At 44.3% G+C, this 22,912-nt stretch overlaps 1 protein-coding gene across 1 annotated transcript; it reads right to left on the reverse strand.

Annotated features, from left to right (window-relative positions):
* Nucleotides 1-6,687: 6,687 nt before the first annotated feature.
* On the reverse strand, nt 6,688-22,912 carry BDH2 (3-hydroxybutyrate dehydrogenase 2). The gene is made up of 10 exons (XM_066632156.1): nt 22,848-22,912; nt 21,670-21,749; nt 20,342-20,420; nt 17,491-17,587; nt 17,079-17,187; nt 13,974-14,034; nt 12,555-12,668; nt 9,282-9,340; nt 8,046-8,138; nt 6,688-7,102 (listed from the first exon to the last, which is right to left on the reverse strand). The coding sequence occupies exons 2-10, from the start codon at nt 21,739-21,741 to the stop codon at nt 7,049-7,051; spliced, it is 738 nt and encodes a 245-aa protein (XP_066488253.1). The 5' UTR covers nt 21,742-21,749; nt 22,848-22,912; the 3' UTR covers nt 6,688-7,048.

Below are 22,912 nucleotides of genomic sequence, written 5' to 3' on the forward strand. Positions count from 1 at the left end.
TTCTATGGAGGAAAATTCCATTACGGGTTACAAGTCGTGAGGGGTAGCCCTGCTGGTTCCTTCCTCTCCTATTGTGCTTGATGCTTCTCTGTGAAGTTCCTTTGATGTTTCAAAGGCAGCACCTGAGGATCCTGTTGCTGCCATACTGCTGTGTGGTGAAGTGCTTCCTCCTATAGCTAGCTACAGTGTGTAAGTACTGAGGTGGAGGCAGATCCCTATCTGCTAACCCCCATTAAAGGAATGACAGCTGTGATAAAGTGGATGTTTGTTAAACAGCATTAAAAATTGAATGGTTCTGGAAGCAGGACAGAGGAAGTAGGTAGTCAATCTTCTTAACACAAAAAAAGATCCTGCACCTTTGAAAGCTGCGTGACAGGCAGTGGAGCAGAACATACCATTTGTTCATTGTTCTGCACTAGTTGTGAGTTCATCTGTTACATAGCTGTCTGTGCAGTAGCTTGCAAAGCTACAGAAGTCTAGCTGAAACTAAGAGGATACGTGAGACTGACTGTTTAATGGCCAAATCCTATCCACAATTCCAGTGTCAATGCAGCTGTGTGCCAATGGGGCATGTGCTACATCCTGTGGTGAGGAGGCAGTCACAGAAGCTTCCTCAAGGTATGGGAACATTAGTTCCCTTACCCTGGGGCTGCATTGCAGCTGCACTGGTGCTAGAAAGTTGGATAGGATTGGGCCCCAAGTCATTAAGGTTGCAATCCTATACATACTTACCTGGGAGTAATGGGACTTACTTCTGAGTAGACATGCATTGAATTGGGCTCTAAATGTGATTGACAGAGTGAAAGCAACTTCATCCTCTTCTCCGGAGAACACTGCCATGTGTGCATGACCTCTTTTGGCATCAAGTCACAGTCTCATGCCACCATCAGTGATGAATTCAATGCCAGTCACATATGCAAACTGAAAGAGCCGTAAACAAAATATTCAAGTCATGATAGAGTACAGTGTAACAGCCCAACCCTAACTTGTGCTGTAACACCAGACCAAGTGGCCTGGACTGTATTTAGCGCAAGGCAGGTGCTGGCTGGAAGGCAACTCAGGGTAAAGGGACATTTTTCCCCTTAATGCGCCAGCAACCTCTATGGGGTTACTTGGATCTGCACCAGCAAAATTGATAACTCAAATCCAAGCAGCTTTTGTAAGGTTGCTAAGGTCAGGGATGGGGGTTAGGTTTCAGCCTGCACTACCAAATCCAAATCCCACCTCCTCCTGGGCCCAATCTGCCTCTCAGTCCTCCCTAAAACACCCCTGCCCTGCCTTCATTATGCCCTCCTGTCATTCTGTTCCAACACCTGTGCTGGCCTGCCTGAGCTGGCACAAACTTACCCCATCTGGACTTGGATCTGGTGCCAGCAGAACATGCAGGCTGGTGCATATCCTTGCATCAGCTCAGCCGGCTCTTGAATAGCTGCGACATGCTTTATGACACATTTGTGACACTCCTGGTCAATTCAAATGCAAGTCAAACCTTGGATTACACTCTAAAGTAGTAACATCACTAAATGCTTCCGATATTAATTTAAATACATTAATGGCAAAATTTAAACACTTAATTTAAATGTTAAACAAGGAGGCATTGTTTTTGTAATGGATGGAGATCCAGGAACTATGTAGATGTAGTAATTAAAAATACCTCTGAACTCTGACGGAATTTTTACCCACATATGGAAGAGATTCCAGGGCCAATGGTCAGATTCAGATGATTTTTATTGGACTTTTAAGCGAAATGGAAATGGTAAATATGCAGGCTATAGAGAGCAGTAGCATTTTTGCACTCAGACCAAGAGTGGCCTGTTGTTCTCCTATTTCAAACCTTGTAAATGTATTGATCATTGGAGAGAACAAGTGTGCTTCCCCGCCCAAGACAGACAGACACACAGACAAAATCCTTTTTCATCCCTCTTCTAATGTAAGAGAGATGACTTTACATCTTACATGACATTTTGCCTCACGTACTACTGCTATGATACTTATGATGTACTGATTAATTTGGGCGGACACAGTTTGCAATTGGAAATAAAAGAGCTGAATCACCTATTGTGGTGTCACTAGGATTCGCATCACCGGGTGCGGGAGGCCTGCGCATCACCCTATGCAGTGGGCGGTGGTGGGCATGGTGATGCCCCAGGTGGTGGGCATGGTGATGTACCATCACCCTGCCCCCACTGGTTTTTTGGTTATACCTTTTGTTAGAACACAGATATTTCAATGTGGTTTGTTTCATTGCATTCTGCATGAAATTACGCATTGATTGATATATAACAAGATGGTCTTATTCCTCCAAATTCTGATTTTAGTGGTTTTGAAAACTTGTAGAGTCTCTCTCTCTCTCACACACACACCCCATGTCAACTTACTAACACCTTATTGCAGCAGTTCTCAAACTTTTAGCACTGGGACCCACTTTTTAGAATGACAATCTGTCCAGGACCCATTGGAAGTGATGTCATGGCCAGAAGTGACATCATCAAGCAAATTAAAATAAATAATTATAAATAATTACATTAAAATAAAATAATTAAATAAGGGGAAGTCAGTCCTGTTCCACCAAGTGTATCTACTCGGAAGTAAGTCCTATTGTGGTCAACGGGGCTTACTCTCAGGAAAGTGTGGGTAGGATTGCAGCCTGTGAGCTCAAGCCTATGCATGTCTACTCTGAAGTAAGTCCCATAGTGGTCAATGGGGTTTACTCTGTAGTCTGCCTGCAATAACACCCCCCTACCCCAAAAAAAAGAACCAGAGAGATTTCCAGCCAGTTTAAAGTTCTTCTATTTTAGGCACATCAAGATAAAGACCCTCCTGTCTTTGCAAGTGCAAATAGAAAACTTCCCCCTTACCAGTTAAAGCTTCTTTTTTGTCCTTTGGGGGGGGGAGGCTGCCTTCTGGAGCATTTGTTGCACTCCAGTTCCAGATTGGGACCATTCTGGTGTCCTCACATTCCCCTTTGCCTGGCCTGACCACCAGCCAAGGCTCATCTGCCTACTCGTGAGTAAACATAACCATGTGGCTGAGTTTGCTTTCCATAGGGCTCAATAGACTCGCAGCTGGGAGGAGGGGGGAACCTCCTTCTCCGGTGTTTTTGGGGGCTGCATTCATTGGATCAAACCAACATTCTGACGTTGTTTGGAGTCCTCTCTGCCTGCCCTTTCTGATGAACTAAGACAAGGTCGCCTACTCAGGAGTAAACGTAGCCATGTGGCTTCCTTTCAGGCTCAGACTCGCATGATAAAACTCATGAGTAAACACGCGATATGGCTCACTTTCACTTTCCATAGGGCTCCATGCATTTTTTCTTTCTGGTTTTTCTGCCATAACTTTTGAAGGAAAGGAGCTATATCAATTCTGTGTTTTGCATTGTGTTCCGCTGGGCATTCCACATCCAATGGTGTATGGCATGATGGGGTAGCTCAAAAAACCATGAAGTTAGCGCATCACCCCCCAGGACATGTCACCCGGTGTGGCCCGCACCCCCTAGCAACACCACTGATTGTGGCCACAACATGTTTTTTTGCGTTCATACAAAGCCGAGATTGAACTTCAGGCAGAGCCTGTACCCTTCACTTTCTGCTAGGTAAGATGTCATTTTCTAGTTTACTGAATAGCCTGCCTTGTCTGTTTTGCAGGTAGCAGGGGGCACAGGGAGGAAGAGTTTTAAGAAAGTTGTGCCAATAGAGGCACATGACATGGTCTTAAGAAGCAACTGCAAAATTATAATATGGGTTTAATTACTTCCCTTCACAATACTCATTTCTAATTTAGGATGCAGCATATGCACATATAACCTACTGATACTAAAAGAGCCATTTCACTCAACATGGTGTGCTGCCAAGCAGCTGTTCAAAGTCATTTCATCAGAAGCCAGATATACAAAGAGGTGGGCTATTTCCTCAGGTGTTCCAAACCTACAGATAATTTGCTTGGCCAGATAGCTTTTAAGTCTGATCTAACCAACAGGAAAAAAATCTACCAGTCTACACACATGACATTATACCAGTGGCGTAGCTAATGATCACGTAGCCCGGTGCAAAGCTCAAAATGTTGCCCCAGAAATGATGGTATGTCACTTCCAGTTGTGATGTCATACCTGGGCTTTTAAAATGTGAAAATTGGGAGGAACCCACCTCCTTTCCCACAGCAGCTTGCCACCCACTTGCTTTGCTGCCTACCCCCAGTTAGTAGCATAGCTATGGCATCTATCTGTTACCTAGAGTCAAAGAAGTCCCCCCCAACAAATAAAATTTAATCAAGTAAATAAATAGAAAGTGTGCCCCTGATTGGTTAGAGACATTGTGCTGGGGTGAAGAGAGATGGTTGTTCTCTCCCTGCTATATATAAGAAGAGCACCACTTGAAGAATTGCGCAGTTGTGTTTTCATTTTCTGGTTAATTGGTCATAACATTTGATAGAATACAGATATTCCAAAGCAGTTTGTTTCATTGCATTCTGCATTAAATTACCTTTCCAATGATATATAACATGATGGTATTATTCATTCATACCAAGATTTTCACAATTTTGTCACTAGTGTCAGGCTCAGCTTGTTGCCCCTCTAAAGCTTGATGCCCAGTGCAACTGCTACCACCTGCACTCCCTTAGCTACACCACTGCATTATACATTTCTGGTCTTGCTGCAGGTTTGGGGGGATCCTTGGCAGAGAGTCTTTTGATACAGCACAACCACTTAGCTGAGTTGCATATTATGTTTTCTTTCTGTTGCTCCTGCAAAAGATTTGGCTCCACAATGTTCCCTGACATGGTGTGGTGATGCCAGTGTTATTTCTGCTGCTGCAAGGGCACAAGGAAAAATTTTTCCTTGCTGTGCCATCAAGATAAGGGGAGGGAGGTGCCACTGCTCAGGCTCAATTTCTCCTGAGGGCTTGGACCCCAGGGCAGCATCTGCAGTAGACACTCCAGGAAACTGAGCCCTTTGCTGCTGCTGCCCCAGAGTGCCTCTCCGTCTGTTTCTACACCTGGGAGAGTCAATAGGAGGTGCTGCCTAGCAACTGCCAGCAGGGAAGGCTTGCCTCTAGGAAGGGCTGAGTTTCAGTTGTTCAGCCTATTCCCTTGCCTCAGAAGAAGCTGCTGCCTAGAGAGAGTGGTGACTGAAGACGTGCATCACAGGACAACCGATTAGGAACAAGGATGAAGGTGAGATATTCTGGCTGGCTAACAGCCCAATCCTGAAGCTAGCAGCTCCGCTGGGTGCAGCAGTGCCAAAACGGCTACTGTGGCATCCAGTGGCTCTGCCGAGGCCAATGGAGGTCTCCTTGAGGGAAGCCCCAAGCCCTGTAGTGGGGCTTCTCAAGTGTGCACTGGCTATTTTGCACCAAATTTTTTTATTTTTATTTTTTAGAATTGGAGAATATTTTAAACATATGTTTGCCCTAGAAAACAATAGGGAATATAAACAGAAGCACATGTTCTTAGGACAGCGGTGTTCTTAAGAACAAGCCCCAGCATGTCTGGACAACTGGGAAGGTATTTAAACCTCCGGCAAGGGGAAAACCCCACTTCTTGCATTGGATGAGGCATTTCAGCACTTACCAAATGGAGACACCCAAGAGGCCTACAGAAGTACCCATCCCTTCCCAAGAGACTCCCTAGGGGGCCACAGAACCCATCAGCTTTACAGATGGATAGTGTTTTGGAACAACTATAAATTTTAATACCCAGATTCCAGAAGAAATGGAGCGAGGTATTGCAGCCCTGGAGTGCACTGGTGTTCCTGGAGCAGGAGGGCAAAACATTGAGTTTCTTTAAGTGTCTGGTGGCTGGTGGCTCCTCCTCCTCACCTTCACAGTCACAGCTGCAAAAGTTTGTTTTTGCAACAGAAACCCCAAAAATCTCAGATCATGTGAAGAACATTTAAAGATATACACACAAACTCCCAGAAAAACAAATACAGGATGGCTGTATGACCCCCCCCCCCCCCCATGACTGAGGCCTGGTAAAGATTACCTAAGCTTGATAACACTTGTTCAGGGGGCTGACTAGGTGAAAGAGAGAGCTCGCTCTCACCTGGTTCTAGGTTTATATGAGCTTCTGTGACTACCTGTTCCTACCAGCTGCTGTGATTGGTTAGCCCTGCTTCTTTGCCAACTGTATCCCAGAATCCTTAGGACTCTTCTGCCTGCCTCCATTTTACAAATAATGTGGCAAGCTACCTATTACCTAACCATTAAAACATTTTATTTATTTACTTACACATTTATACCCCCATTTATCCTCCTCCTGGGCATTTAAAGCGGCTTCCAAATACAATAAAAATATAAGCATAATAAACTTTTTAAAAAATATAAATATTTTTTTAAAATTCCTAAAAATCAGTGAGCAACCTAAAGCCAATAGTGATAAAAGGTTCCCAATCCAAAGACATCCACTGTTTGCTTTATTGTCTGGGCTTGCTGGTTACTGCTCCAGCAGACCTTTTCTATTACACTCCTCCCTGACTGCATGGTTCATCTTAACAGCAATTGGGGGGGGGGGGGCTGTTCACTTTGTTGGAATTTGTGTGGCCAGAGGGTGGAGGAGTTTGCAGGGGCTGAACCCTAACAGCAGAGAAATGCTTAGGCCTTCCTCCCTCCCATAACCAGCTACAGTGTATAAAAACTGGGGTGGAGCTGGAGATAGATCCCAGTCTGCTAACCCCATTAAAGGCACAAGTGGTGTGATAAAGTGAATGCTTTTATTGAACAGAATTAGAGATGGAATCATTCTGGACAATGGATAGAGAAGGGGCAAATCTTGATCCAATGCATTTGACAGCTGTATGACAGGTAGTGGTGGAGCAGATATAAATTCTGCATTGTTCCAAGCTAGCTCTGACTTCACTAGTTACATAACTGTGCAGACATTTGCACAGCCACAGAAGAGTCCAGATATAACAAGAAGGGAGTGAAGACAATTGGATTTCCCTTTAAATCATTAAGAAGGAAGCAGACTATGATTGATAGAGTGAAAGCAGCTTCATCTTCCTCTTCTTGGGAGAATACTTCTCCATCTATGCACGATATCCTCTGGCATCAAGTTACAGTCTCCAGCCACCATCAATGATGAATTCAGTGCCAGTCACATATGCAGACTGAAAGAACCATGAATAAAATATTCAGGTCATGAGGGAGTAAAACATAAATTAGTCACACCACTAAACATTTCAGGTATTAATTTAATTCTAAATACACTTATGGCTGAACGGACGCATTATTGTGAGGATGCATTATTGTGATCACAGACTGGGATCCAGGAACTATAGCAGATCTATTAATTAAAAATGTCTCTGAGCAGTGACAGAATTTTTACCCAAACACAGAAGGAATTCCATGGTCAATGGTCAGTTTCAGCTGATTTTCATTGGGCTCCATATAGCAAAATGGAGATGGTACACAGCATGCAGGCTATAGATAACAGTAACATTTTAGCATGTCAGTTTGATAGTGGCCTGTTCAGCAGAATCTTCTTACCCCATTTCAAGCCTTGAAAATACACTGACCATTGGGAGTTACAATTTCTACCCCCCCATGTGTTTTCTAATGTATTTCTTAGAAAAATGGGTTTATATGTTCTGCAAAACATTTCGCCTCACGTGTTACTGCTACTGTGTAGTGATCCATTTTGGCTGATGCAGTTTACAATGGGAAATAAAAGTGCTGAATCACCTGTTGTGTCCACAACATCCTATTTGTGTTCATACAAAGCCAAGATTGAGCCTCAGGCATAGCCCAGAGCCTTCACTTTCTGATAGGAGTATAACAAGATTCCATTTTCATGTTTACTGAATTGCCTACTTTGTCCATTGGGCAGGCAGCAGGAGGAAGAATTTAAGAAAGTTTCACCAGTAGAGACACATGACATGGTCTTAAGTAGCAATTGAGAAATTACAACACAGGGCTAAAGACTTCCCCCACTCACAGTGCTCATTTCAAATTAAGGATGCAGCATAAGCACACACAGCCCAACCTGCTGGTATTAAAAGCTAAAAAGAGCCATTCCACACGACATGGTGTAGCTGTTCAAAAGTCACTTACTTCATCAGAAGCCAGATATACAAAGATGTGGGCTACTTCTTCAGCTGTCCCAAGCCTACCCATCTTTTGCCTTGCCAGAAAGTCTTTCAGTGCCTGGGGATTAAAAAAAAAATTCATTGTGTCAGTCCTAACTGCACTGCAGGGCTGTTTCTGATTATTTTGACAGGTATGCTTGTGATGCAGAGTGCAACATAAAAAAAATATCACCACATTGAAAATAACCAGCAGGATTACATTTTTTGCTGATCAAGCCATATTGTAGACAATACTGCCGTGTACAAACTTGACTTTATATGTTTCTGGTTTATGCTTAGAAGTTCTCAAGTACAGAGCCTTCTGATAGACCCCTTCCTTTTACCTGGGTTAATGGCAGACTTTTCTTTCATGTGTTATTGCAAAAGAGTTGGCCCCACAGTACTCCCTGACATGGTGTGGTGATGCCAGTGTTATTTCTGCTATTGCAAGAGAGAAAATTTTGCTGCACCAAGAAGATAAGGGGAGGGAGGCACTACCGAGTCAAGCTCAGCAGGCAACATCCACAATAGATACTCCAGGATGCTGAGCCCTTAGCTACTGCTCTGGAATGCCTCTGGGCCATTTTTCTTGCCCACTTGCAAAGGTAGCCAGATCACGTGGAATTGCATGTTGTGCTTTGCGACAGCTGTAAAGGCCCTTAAGTTGCCAGTTCCAGCTCATTCCAGGAACCCAAGCCCTTATTAGGATTGGGTCATAATTATGGCATCAGGTGGAAGCCACATTATTTCTGTTCCTGATAGATTCTAATGGTATTTTATTATGTTTGAATACCACCTTGAAAGTGGTATGGGGCTGCAAAGCAGTCTAGAATTTTCTTAGCAATTACATAAAATAAGAAAAATAAAACAAGAAAACAAACTGAAACATCTAATTGTTGACAGGAACGATAAAAGAGAAACATCTGGCCTCAATGGAGATAAATTGCATTTTTTTAAAAAATGTCAGCACACAAAAGGCCCTCATCCCTACCAATCAGTGGGACTGAAATGGCAATGAATACATTTGTCAAAAAGACACTTCTGCAGTGACATGCTGTGAAATAGGTAGAGGCTGTCATTCTGCAGTTTTTATTATGTTTTCTCCCTATGAGAGCACTTTCATGTTAAAAAAAGCAGATTTACAGTAAACCTTAGAGAACTAGCACACTGCTGGAAATTTCTGCAGTACCCATTCTTTCCAAGACTGATATAGCTTACCCACCTGATCTGGATTAGGTTGTGCCTGGATTCTCTCACGTAGAGAAGGCGTCTCAATAGTGCCTAGAAAAATATTCAAGTGTCAGCAACCACTAGTTTTGTTTTGTTTCACAAGTATCACTTTTTTGAGTACCACTGCAACCAGAGATGACGCTCCTCCACGCTGCACCCTTCTTGTTCATCCTGTGCCTCTTTTGAAGGGCTAGGCCGCCACACAGCCACACCTTGTCACTGGTGCACTGCCGCCATACTTCTGGTGGGGTCTCGTCAGGTAGAACAATGTCATGTGATTGCATGACTGTGGGCCTAAGCAGCCCCACCATACAGTATAAAGTACCACTGCTTGAAAAGCTGGCTCTTATCCATGGTACTATGGCTATAAAGAATTTAGAACTTGATTTTGTGGTACCCTGGTTTCCATCTTGAACAGCAGGCTGGTGTCTTCCCTACTGACAAGGAAAGCTGTAAATTTGATGGGAAAGCATCTGGGTTATTGGCTTGTTACAACCCTTCTGTCAGGTGCCAGGGAGCAAAAGCTGGTGAGTGGAACCTGGATTATGAGATAATTGTGGCCTCTTCAAGGTCAGAAGTACTGGGACCATTAATTAAGAACTGGGTTCAGCTGTGTTCACCAGTCAAAAGGCAGAAGAGTAAGTTGCATCATAACTTTGGGGCCCCTGATTTTTGGGAACCCCTGAGAAGGTGTGCTAAAGGTATAAAAGGTGCCTTGCGGGGTGTGTGTGCTTGTCTCCCATTTCTAGACTTAACATGACGGCTGGCCGTGCTGAGGAATGGTGTTCCACCAGTCTGTGCACGTCCCAAGGTGAGGTTTGATGATGTTTAACTAGGAGCTTAGTCTGTGTTGTTTTCTGTCTGCCTGGCCTGCCTAAATTGTATTCTAAACTAGGGGTGTCCAAAGTTTTTGGCAGGAGGGCCACATCATTTCTCTGACACCGTGTCAGGGGTCAGGAAAAGAAAGGAATTTACAGTTAAATTTGAATAAATGTACATAAATGAATATATTAGAGATGGAACTTATATGAGTGAATGAAGGTCCTGAAATAGCTCAGGGCCTATAAAAGGCCTTGCACAAAGCAAGACCGGCCTTTTCTTCACTGCTGCTGCTGCCTCACAGACATGAAGCAGCAAGTAGTGGAGGGAGCCCTTGTCCCACAGCTTATGAACAGAGAGGACAGTTGCCCTCACACTGAGAGCGGTTGCGTCGGGGCAGCACGGGCTCTAGCAAGTCTCTGGAGGGCCAGAGGCTCATTGGAGACTGGGGGCTCCCTGAGGGCCGGATTGGGAGTCCCCAGGGGCCGCAAGTGGTCTGCCAGTACCACAATATGAGCTGAACAGTCAGAGACTGAACAGGCTGAACTTTAGGGGAACTTTTTGGCATAGATGATCCTCACTCAGTATGTCAGAGCAATCATAATTTTGCAGGTCCTTGGCTGGCTCTGCCCACCCAGAATGGCCACTGAACCTTCCTAAACAAGAACCCTTTCATGCCTCTCTGTATGGTTGAGATAGAATTTCCTTTTCTGGGCAACAGTTGTCTCCTAGCTGTGACTCCCTGTAGCATTTTGGTGCTACTTGAGGAGCAGCCTGAGATGCTGCGTTGGTGTGGCAGAAGAGCCATAGCAAGAATTAGACAACAGACACAGGTTTCAGAGAGGTTAAAAGTGCTGAAAGCAGGAGCAAGAATGAAATCAAGGGAGAAGTCAAGTGCTCCCTCCTGGCTCCTGACCCAGCTTTTTATTAAGTCTCAAAACACATGATATAAGGTTGCATAGTTGGGAAATTTCCACAAGGATGCTACCTTTCATATTGGCTGTCTACTAGCTAGTTCTAGCTTCACCGCAAACACATTCCTAGATAAGATTCTCCTTCCTAGCATTCTGCTGCTCACAGGCACAGAGTTCAATGACCCAACATATTTTCAAGGGCAGTTGAGTGGGCCCAACTGCGCAGGTTTGCCTGACTGTCCTTGATGCCAAATATGCTAAGACATATTAAACTTTAGTGCCTGTGCATATATATTTACTACAACTCCCCCCTATGACCCTAGTTCATCCCTGAAAATAAAGGCTTGAATTAACTTCCACAGATGGGAAATTTCCATTCAGTTTAGGGCTCATAGCTTCAACCTGTTGTTCTTGATCTGAGGCTCAAAGAGTATTCACTTGCTTTAGGAGAGAGAGGCAACTTCTTAAAGGCTCTGCAGTAAATCCCCTTCTCCACACAAGTATTAAATATACAGGAATCATCACCTAAAAATACATTGGCAGTCCTGACCTGAACTGCCTTGACTTGCTTCCATAGCCAGGGGCATCATTTCGGTTTGTGTCACTCGGTTCAAGAGCTCATTGCATCACACCCATGATGGACCTCCTCCCATACCAGACCATATAAAATAAATTACAATATCATACGCACAGCCTAAATGCAGTGGCATCGCTATGGTTGGTGTAACCCCATTCACTTCATTTGTTCTACTATATAACACTACAGGTCACCCAACAAATCACTTACGAACAAAAAACCAGTGCCTTGATGACACTGACACAACACTCTTGTGCATGGAAAAGAGAGCTGACTCATACTAAAACCTTATTGTTTCACTGCTGTGTCATACAACACCTTATTGGCTCTCAGAACAATCCGCCTCATTGATCAGTCTTGTGTTATAGAAATCCACTTTTTGTTACATAAGGCAGCTGTGTTTTTCTTTTCAGGTTATTTAGCTTACCTTTTGATAGAATGCAGATATTTCAACTCAGTTTGTTTCATTGCATTCTACATTAAATTAGCCATTGTGTGATATATAACATGATGGTATTATTTGAAAATACCATGATTTCAACAATTTTGGCCACTATTCGTCTCTCTCTCTCTCTCTCTCTCTCTCTCTCTCTCACACACACACACACACACACACACACATACACACACTCACACTCGCCCAACTTGTGGGTGTCATCCAATGTGCTCCATACCCTTTGAATCCCCCCAGTGACATCACTGTCCATAGCCACACAAAAGAAATTATCTTTTGATTTATCTGAATCACAGCTTAAGAGAAGTAAATAATGTATTATCTATTTATTGTTTATTTAATTATGTAAACCACTTTAACTACTTTTGTTGAAAAGTGGTATATAAATATTCTTTGTCATCATCATCACTATAATCATCATCAGGGTGGCTTTCATCCTTGAGCTGCCAAATTAGGCTCTCTCTGAATTAGTCACAACAAAGATTGTATAGCATTTCTTACCAGGACAGACACAGTTGCATCTGATGCCTTTTTCAATAAAGTCAGCAGCTACAGACTTGGTGAGACCAATAACTGCTGCCTTTGAGGTACCATAAACACATCTATTAACAGTTCCTGCAAGAGAAAGAATGTTTAGACCAGTGTTTCATCCACAGCCCAAATAGCATCCATGACACCTATTGAGGCTGAAAGCAATATAATCAAGCAGGAAGTGACATCATTGTTCTCATGTAGGACCTCACTAGCTGCAAATGGCAGAAGAGAAAATGTGCAAATTTTGATAGGATTTTCAATACATGGAGAGCCCAGTTGTCATGTGGGCCACCCTTTCAGCAGTGCTGCTTCCACTGAGGCATCATTTCACAGATCAGCAGCAAAAAGGTGCTCTGTGAAGTGACACCTTGTCAAAAGCAGTGTTACTGAAAGGGCAGCCTGATAATTGGGTTCTCCCAGCACCTTGGCAGTATCTCCCTCTCTCACCCTTTATGAACTGCGCCTTTCCCTGTAGAGTTGCTTGCCTTCTGAGGCCCCCCTTCTGCCTCTTCCTCTCATAGCTTTGGCAGAAGTGGTGGTGCTGAAAAGTGGAGCTCGGTGAATCCAATTATCACATGGGCTGGATAAAGAGATTCCACTGGCTGTTTGATACCTTGCTTTAGAGCAGGGGTCTCCAAACTTGTTGGCCAGAGGGCCGCATCAAATATGGTGTAGAGGGCCAGAAAAAAATTTAAATATAAAATTTATATAAATAAATTAGAGCTGGAACTTAGCTGAGTGAATAAATGGATGAATGGGCTCATTCATTCAACCTCTCTGGCCCTTAGAACACCCTCCGAATGCAACCAGAGCAGAGCTCCAATCATATTCTGGCCAAGTGGGCCAGAGGCTTTCAGGGGACAAGAGGCTGGCCACGGGCCGGATAGAGGCTTGCCGTGGGCCGCATCTGGCCCCCGGGCTGGGGTTTGGAGACCCCCACTTTAGAGCAACAAGGAAACCAAATCATGTTGCAACACACCATTTTTCTTTCCTGTATTATAGGCCCATTGAGAATTAGATGCAGAGTGCAGCATCTAACTGGCACCAAATTCTGATTCATCCAGTTCCAAAATTGGGTTTAACTGCCACCACCCAAGGCCAGGGAAAGCCAGACAGAAGGAGTCTTTGGCTTTGGGGAAACCTCCCTTTTGGATGAATGGAGAGACCCCATATCTCTAGGAGTTCCCTTAAAAGGAAGCAAAGGATGGTAGTCTAGGAAGACAGGGATAACAACTTCCTCCTGGGCAGGAAGTCAAATGGATCCAACCCTATGATAATCAGGGAACACATGCTGGGCTCAATCAGGGGAGTGTCCTGTGATGCTTAAGTGCGATGCTTACCTTAAGAACAATGCAATGCTACAACCAGGCTTAAAAAGCTACTGACCTTTGATGCTGGATGCCACTGAAGACATGTTGATAATGTTACCAGATTTCTGCTCAAGCATCTATAAAACAAAAAGACACAAACACACACAAGGGCAAAATGTTGTGATGCCTCACATGTCTATACTGCCTCATTCTGAGGGTTTCAATGTCACTTTCCAGCCTCCACAAATGCTCTCAAGGCAGTTCAGAATCAGAAATATACAGATATTACTGTATATACACAGTATAAATAATAAGTACAGTATAATTTTTAATAAAACAGAATGGAATCTTTGCTTCACACATTATTCTGAAGTTTCAAGTTAATCTGGAAAATGTGCTGTTTTTAACTACCTTAAACTTCTAATATATGGAGGATCACAGGAGGATTATAAATATTAAATTTAAAAGAAAAGGCATGTCCCATATGCTACAGTTCTAAATCCCACAGTAGACCTCTGTGCCAGCAATCAAACACCTAGCATGGCTATCTGCTATGCTAGTATTACATTAAACCTAATGGCTTCATGTGCTCCTCCGGGACAAGGTAGATTCTAAAACTGCTGGCCACTTTTTATCTTCTTCTGTGCCCAGGAAACTAAAACAAGGGGCAGTATGGAAATTCCTGTCTCAATTTGCCAGGGCACTGAGACAAGGTGCGCAGAGAGACCAGCTGTCTTTCAGTGGCCTGATGGCACCAAATGAGGAGCTCTGAGGGGTGGCAGCATGTGGACACATATGTGAGAGAACAGGGTTTGGCCCTTGAGAGCCCTCAGGCAGACACTGGGACTGCTTGGCTAAGAGTTAGTGGGTCCCACACAGCAAATAAGTGGTGGTAATTAAGTGGTCAGGTAGACTGACTGAGGTCCAAATCCTAACCAACTTTTCAGCTCTGACATAGCTGCAGTGGAGAGCAGTCATGGAGGCCTCCTCAAGATAAGGGAATGTTTGTTCCTTACTTCAGAGCTGCATTGCCCTTACCTCAGTGCTGGAACATTGGTTTGGATTGCGCCCTAAGAGACAATACTAGGCCCTAAAGAAGGAAATAATCAGACATGGGATCTTTATAATATTTATTTAATCTGGGTCCTTGATTGTGATTTGTTAATCTGGTTTCTCTTCTGCCCACCCCCCTGCATCTTTTCAATCAGTACTCTATTCAGTGGCATAGCTAGGGGGCGCAGGCTGCATTGGGTGATGCACACTGGGGGGTGACACGCTAAATTCGCTGTGTTAGGAGTAATACCATCATGTTATATACCGTTGAATGTGGAATGTCCAGCGGAATGCAATGCAAAAAACCAGAGTGAAATATCTCCTTTCTATCAAAAGTTGTGGCCAACAACTGGAGAACAAAAAATGCATGGAGCCCTATGGAAAGTGAAACTGAGCCGTATCGCATGTTTACTTGCAAGTAGGCAAACTTGTCGTAGTCCTGCAGTTTTCAAACTCTCAGGGGGTTTGAAACCTGCAGTAAATCTTTGTGGGGGCGAGGGGGAGACAGCAAGGATAGGGGAAGGCAGCGATGCAACCCCCAGGATCGCATCACTCAGGAGGCTGCAGGGACTGGGATGCACTAACCAGTCCCTGCAGCAGCCGTCCTGGGGTGTGGGGAGCCCAGCGTGAGCACCTGCAGGGCTCCCCAGGTCAGGGAAAGTGAAAGTGGAGCAACTGCACCCCGCTCCGCTAAACCGGAAGTGGAGCGTGATCGCTTCACTCTCACTTTCCCTTTCCCTGCAGGTGCTCACGCTGGGCTTCCCACAACCCAGGATGGCTGCTGCAGGGACTGGTGAGTGCATCCCAGTCACTGCAGCACCATCAGAAAAGAAAGTGGAGTAATCACGTCCCACTTCCGGTTTAGTGGAGCGGGGTGCGATTGCTCCGCTTTCACTTTCCCTGATCTGGGGAGCCTTGCAGAAGGTCGCACAGGGCTCCCCACACCCCCAGGAGGCTGCAGGAGGCTCAGGTAAGTGCACTCAAGCCCCTGCACCCCCGAGCAGCGTGATCCTGAGCATCACGCCACTGCCTCCTCCCTGCCTCCTGGTTGTCCCCGCCTCTTAAGGGAAAAGAGGCCAGGCCCTCAGGCTGGGGAGTCATGACGCCCCAGCCTGAAAGCCACTGCCTTAGTCCATCGGAAAGGGCAGGTTCAGAGGAATCCAACAACAGCAGAATGGTCCTGATCCAATGAATACAGCTCCCAAAAACACCTGAGAAGGAAGTCCCTCCCTCCAAGCAGAGGAATGTATTGAGCCTATGGAAAGTGAAACTAAGCCTGTCGTGTTTACTCACAAGTAGGCAAACGTGCCTTGGCTGGTGGTCAGGCCAGGCAAAGGGGAATGTGAAGCCACCAGAATGGTCCTGATATGATGGAACTGGAGCTCAACAAATGCTCCAGAAGGCAACCTCCCCCCCCCCCCCCACTAAAAAGGATCAAAACAGAGGCTTCAGCTGATAAGGTGAACTTTTTGAGACTTGCAAAGCCAGGTGGATCCTGACAGTGATCTGGTTTAAACAGAAGATCTTAAATTTAACTGGGCACTGGGTAGGGCTGAAAACCTTACTGATTTTGGAGGAGGGTCTAATTGCAGGCAGGCTACAGAGGAAATTCACTTGGTGGAACAGGGCTGGCTTCTGCTTATTTAATTATTTATTTTACTTTAATTATTTACTTAATTAATTATTTTAATTTGCCTGATGATGTCACTTCCACCATGACATCACTTCTGGTGGGTCTTGGACAGATTGTCATTCTAAAAAGTGGGTCCCAGTGCTAAAAGTTTGAGAACTGCTGCAATAAGGTGTTAGTAAGTTGACACCCAGGGGAGAGCGTGTGTGACACCCCTAGTGACCAAAATCACAGTTTGGAGGAATAATACCATCATGTTATATAACAATCGATGCGTAATTTCATGCAGAATGTGTTCTATCTTGATCTATCAAAAGGTACAGACAAAAAAACTAGTGGGGGCGGAGTGATGGTACATCACCACGCCCACCACCTGAGGTGTTTCTCCACCCACTGCATGGGGGGGTGACACGCTGGCATCCTGCACCGGGTGATGTAAACCCTAGTGATGCCACTGACTCTATTAGACTCATGGAAATGAAGGCAGGTTGGCCTTGCCTTTGGAAGGAATGCTTTAATCATGAGATACATGCTGCGGACATTGATGTTCATGGTGAAGTCCCAGTCTTTTTCCTCACAATCCAAAACGGTCCCATGATGGACAAATCTGGTATAGAAGAGATATGATGGATTATTTCTGAGAACTTTGGAATTCAGAATTTCTAACTCTGTATCCAGGGAGGGATGCTGAGCATTTAACAGTGGGGTGACAAAGAGTAGCTATAGGAACGCCTTTGTCCATGAGGCCAACTGAAGTGGGCACAATAGGCAGCAAATGGGGGAAGGCTCACGTGTTTGCCTACCTGGCTCCACGGCCCCCACTCCTTCTCCCACTCCCTCAATTGGAAAAGGAAGAGGGGGACAGAGTAACTTGGCAAGGGAAGACAGTGAAATCATCATCATGTTTTACCCTGCAATATTACAGAGAACGTCGATTCTCTTCACTTCTTTGGTCAGATTTTCAATTTGTCCTTTGTTGGTGACATCCAGCACCCTCACTCGAATGCCTATGAAGGATATTAATGGACATGATGCAATATTCAATGGTATTATCTCATGACAAAGATAGATTAGCTTGCCAAATCCCCTGCAAAGGAAGAAGGGAAGGCACCACAAGAGCAAGAGACCAATGGTCTCATTCAGTCAAAGGCAGCTTCATATGTTCATCTTGTAGCATAAGCCTAGATATGGTTTTTCTTGCTACAATTCATCTTTTTCATTAACTAATTTTTATAGTTTCAGTTGAGCTGTTGGCATCCTTCAGTCTCAGAAGACTATGGTATCACGCTCTGAATGGTGGTTCTGGAACAGAGTGTCCTCTCCAGTGTGCGAAGCCTGGGTAAAGTAGATATGAAGGATAGACTGTTTCCCATGCAGCAAATCCCCCCTCTCCATGTCACTGAAATGGTCCAATGGAAAGGCAGAAGCCAATATGCTTGGTTCCAGTGGCGTCGCAGGAGTTGCCAGAATGTGACTGTGTTCATCCATGAACTGCCTCAGGGACTCCGGCTCTGAATTTAGCTCGAGGTTGACTCCTGAAGCCTTTTCCTGAACTGGATGTAGCCACAAAGCAGTGGAGGTTTGGGATCAGAGTTTTTCTTATCTCAGATGAGCTGCCTTCCCAGGTTAACGAGTCCCATCTACCTGGTGGCTGTTTAGTCGCCTCTTACGAGGAGCACAGCCAAACTGAGGGCCTATTCTTATCCCCAGCTCCCAGGGGATGTACAGTTTCCATTTCAGTACTGCTTAGCAAAACAGCACTGTTGTTAATTTGGTTTTGGAATTGACACAATGCATTTCCTAAAGCTGGTCTAGATGACAGTTTTGGTTACTCATCATAAGAAATGAATCAAAGTCACCTCCTGATGAAGAGTTTCAATGGACTAGGCAAATGATCATCTTGTCATCTAAATGCAACAGCACCATGACTACACCACAAACTATGGAAGGAGGCATTAACTGAGTCCCTCTACCCTCCTAGTAAGTCATGCTTCAAGTACATCATTAGCCTCCAGCAATTATGACATAAGACAGAGGCTGCACACATGCACCTCCCACTGAATCACTACAAATAATTTCTCAGTCCAAATCAATGTGGTTCCAGTTCAAGAAAGAATTGAACACAACCCGCTGCCTGCAATCAAGAACTGCAATCAAGCTGTTGTGGCTGAACATGACTAATGACACAATAAACTATTACCAACATTTAAACCCTTGGCTTTTCTGAAGCCAGGCTGAGCTTGGAAAGGGTTCAGTTAGCAGCCTTGGAACACTGGGGTTGGGGGAAAACGGGAATTGCCAGGGGAGATGCTTCCCAACAAACAGTGCTCCAGTTGTGAAGGGGTGAATGGGATTTTAAGGGGCGATTGGAGTTATAAGCGAATATCTGAAATATTATTAAGGTGATGGGACATGTTATGACAATGTAACTGAGGGAGAAGTACTTAACATGCTAATGGGTTGTAAAAACATGGGAAAGGAAGCAATGTCTTTTGAAGTGGGACTAGATAGCTAGGCAGAATGATGGATTGGAGAAGGTGTTAAGAGTTAACTTTGAAGCAGAGAGTCAGAAAAACTCCAGAAACCCAGATGGCCTTGGGAACAAGCAGGAGAGTACCAGAGCCAGGAGATAACACACAGGTGCAAAAGATGAGATCACACCACAGGCAAAGGATACCTGCAAGGTTTTGATTAGTCCTATGGTCAAAGCGGGGCAAGGTATGTAATTGGTGCAATAGCATAAGCAGGCTAAGCATGATTCAGCAGATTTGAGGGATTATGATTGGCAGGCCATTCCATAAATTTGGGCTGGGTCTTTGCTCTGGGTCGGCATAGGATAAGGGGAAACTCTGCTGCTCTGAACATCGAACTGGCAACAATGTAATTTGTACATAGGCATGTGAGTAGAATAGTCCTAGTTAGTTTTCTTTTTTTGTAGCCATGAGTGTACTGACATGTATATAGCTGCCCTTGAGAAGCACACTGCTATGGGTGACAGCTACCTATGTACTAACCTCAGTTATTAATAAAATATATTTACTCTGATTCCTGGAGTATTGTGTGTTCAGGGAAGGCTTGGATGACTCAATAGAACCTAAGGAGTTTGCAAAGGCAAGCACATGAGGACTGGGGTATCCCAGTGTCCTTCACATGGTGGCAGCTCCTTCACACCAGTGCAACCCTAAGCACTTCTGCTCAGAAGTGTTTAGTGGGTCCAGGTAGGTGTGTATAGGATTGGATATCTAAAGACTAATTTTATAGACAGCTCTTACACACAATCCCTTGGAAGCAAATCTTCCCCAAATTCAATGACATTTACTCCCAAGTAAGCAAGCCTAGGATTGCAATCTGCTTCCAGGTTGCATAGTGCATAGGTTGTTTTCATGTGACCCTAGGAAACCTGGGTCCCAAATAAGCAGAGGTGCTTTTTGGGGGGGGGGAGGGTTTAAACACACATAGAAACACAAAACACATTTTGTGTTTAACATTTCTAAATAAAAACACAAGACACCATATTTTGGTGCTTAAGACAATTTCCAGAAATTAAAGAGATTACTTTTCCAGTTAGAAATAATACAGTGGTCTGTATTATACAGTGCATCTGCTGACACTATATCACTTACCTAGTTCTCTTTTAAAGTGTTTAAATTACTAAAAATGAGAACTTGGAATAAAAACATATAATACTGCTTTCTGCCTTTCAAATCACAGAATCTGCAAAAAAAACACAACTATTTTCAAACAAATAAGTGAAAGAATACCGGGATATGCTTCCAGTTCTCGGAGTTTGGATTCATTAATGTCTGTTGCAATGACATCAGCTCCTTCCTTTGCAAAAGCCTTGGAAAACAAACCATCACAAGCATCAGTAAAGCTCACCATAGCTAGGGGAGATACCCACCTATGCAGAAAAGGACTCTAGGGCCAAGAGTTCCCCATGTGCAGGGCTGGGGAGGGCCTTCCTCACCCAGGCCTGGGTGGAAGAAATACAGCTCCTGTTACTCTTCTCATCTCTGGCAGCTGTTGACATAGCCATGTCCTCGTTGACTGCTTCTGTTGATGCTTCTATGGGGCTTGTATCAGCCCTGGTGAATCCACCTTGAAATGGCCTCAAGAAGACGCCATTTAGATGAAGGTTGCCAAGAGGGTGAGAGTTACCTCCTTTTCCCCACCCTTATCCATGTACTGTAGTTATGGCTCTGAATCTGTGATTTGTATATCCTTCCCGACCAGTAGTGTAGCAATGGGGTGGGTGGGTGGTGGTCCACCAGGTGCAAAAGGGGCTGCTAACACAGGTGGCCACTCTCCCTTCTTGCTGGCTGTTAGGATCTATTCTATTCATACACAGTAAAACATACAGGGCTGCCCATATCACTGGCCTGTTGGTCTTCATTCATTGAAAGAATGAATGTACTGAAGGAATGAACCCAAAATAGAGGAGGATGGTGTTAAAAATAGTGGAGGGGGTGTTAAAAATTATCTGCCACTTGTGACAAATGCATTAGCTACAGCCCCTGGTCTCAAGTTTGTCACTGTTCCCTTCTTCTGTTATTTCCCTATGTCTCTCTCAGATGGAGTGTTCTTTAGGACAGGGAACTATCTCATTCATTCCTTTCTTTCTTTTGTATTCCACTCTGAGAACTCTTTGTTTAAAAGTGCTATGTACAGGACCGTTTGAAGCCATTGGGCTGCTTGAGGTAGGATCCAGTTCCGCATCCCTCCTTTTTCTCGTTCCTTTTTTCACACAAACCCTCAAGTCAGAGCAGGAAATGTGAAGCAGGCCAGGATCAATCTCAGAGTGCTATACCTTTCCTCCTTTGTTTGCACATGTGGAGGAAAGAGCCATCTTGCTCCTCCTGCCACCATGGCATTTCTAAAGTGCCTGCTGGAGGAAGGTGAGCCCCATTAGAGGTTACTTAGGAGTTTGGGCTGGAAATGCGAGTGCCCCTTATGCGCTTCTTGCCCTGCTTTCCTTTTCCCTGACAGCCTTTGGACCTCGACCATTAGGTCCTGAATCCTCCTGTGACTGCACTTTGCAGAAGTGGTTGCACAAGACACTAGAGGAGCCAAGAAATATTTCCAGACTTACTATAGCAACTTCTCGGCCTATTCCTTGTGCAGCAGCAGAAAGCACTATTACTTTTCCATCAAGGCGGCCCATCGCGCAACCTGCGGGCAATTCAAAGGAATTGGGGCATCAGATTAATGGGTGCCAAGCATGGGAGGAACAAACTAGCTGCAGGAAATGTTCTGTTAGGCACACTAAGACCTGAATACATTTGCATGCCATGTATTTCAGATGCACATTTAGGTGAGATCTACTGAAACAGTATATCAGTTGCATACAGCATACATTGTGCTGAATTAGAGAATATGGTTTAGATTTAGATACATTAATTTTTTAATTATTTCACAGAGATGTGAAAACAGAGATGTGTTTCATAGAGATGTGCCTCTTTCTTAACTTATTAGCCTTAAAAATAACTTCTGGCAACGTTTAACACATTGTTAAACATGCTTTTGGTTCAGCATAATAAATTCTGTTGGCAATGATTTAGTTTTATCTCCAGATATTTTTACAAGCAAACAGTGCCTAAACTGAGGCAATTTCCTCCCAGATTTTGTCCCTTTAGATTAGAATACAAAACATATTTCAGATAAGAATTATTTAAGCAGCTATCTACAGTACATCTGCATCTGTGGTAGAGAACAAGTTGAACCAAGTATAGCAGCAAAAGAGCTATAATCTTGCACTTACATTTTCTTGCAGCTCAGTGCAGAAGTGCAGAGTGAGCTCAGGGTACAGTGGCCCATTCAATGCTCAGATAATGAGGAACTCAGTGAGTTAATGAACTCATGCTGTTGTTCTTAAAATCAACACATGGAGTGGAAAAATCCTGATGACAGAGGCAAGGCCTATCAGTGACTCCTGCACTGATGCACATTTGTGCACAGAAGTTGTACTTGGAATCTGTACCCTTTGAAAATGCAGGTTACAGACCCACTGTGCTGTTTATGCATTTACAGCATCTACATGCTGAACCTCCGTGCACAAAAATCTGCTCCAGGATATATTCCCCCCCCCCCCAATGGCTGGTGCACCAACTATTTTTCTGTTTAAAATGTGCTTGTCCTCCTCTAAAACAAAGGCACCGAGAGACTTCCAAACCACTTGGCTAAAGGCACAAAAGTGCATGGCATTCACCAGCTTTGCAAACCCAAGATTATTAGTAAAATCTGAGAATACCACAGGGAAAAAAAACTTACCTCGGCTGCCAGAGGTCTGGAGACCTTTGCCCAGGATGTGGTTTCTTGATTTTATCAAGTGAGCT

This window comes from Tiliqua scincoides, chromosome 6, assembly GCF_035046505.1.
Source record: "Tiliqua scincoides isolate rTilSci1 chromosome 6, rTilSci1.hap2, whole genome shotgun sequence".
Taxonomy (NCBI): Eukaryota; Metazoa; Chordata; class Lepidosauria; order Squamata; family Scincidae; genus Tiliqua; species Tiliqua scincoides.

Coding starts and splice junctions, on each gene's coding strand:
- BDH2 (XM_066632156.1), bottom strand. CDS start 21,741: ATGGGCCGCCTTGATGGAAAAGTAATAGTGCTTTCTGCTGCTGCACAA. Junction 17,588..20,341: donor AGAACTGGAAGCATATCCCG/GTATTCTTTCAC, acceptor TATCCTTCATAG/GCATTCGAGTGAGGGTGCTG. Junction 7,103..8,045: donor TATATCTGGCTTCTGATGAA/GTAAGTGACTTT, acceptor TGGTTCTTTCAG/TCTGCATATGTGACTGGCAC.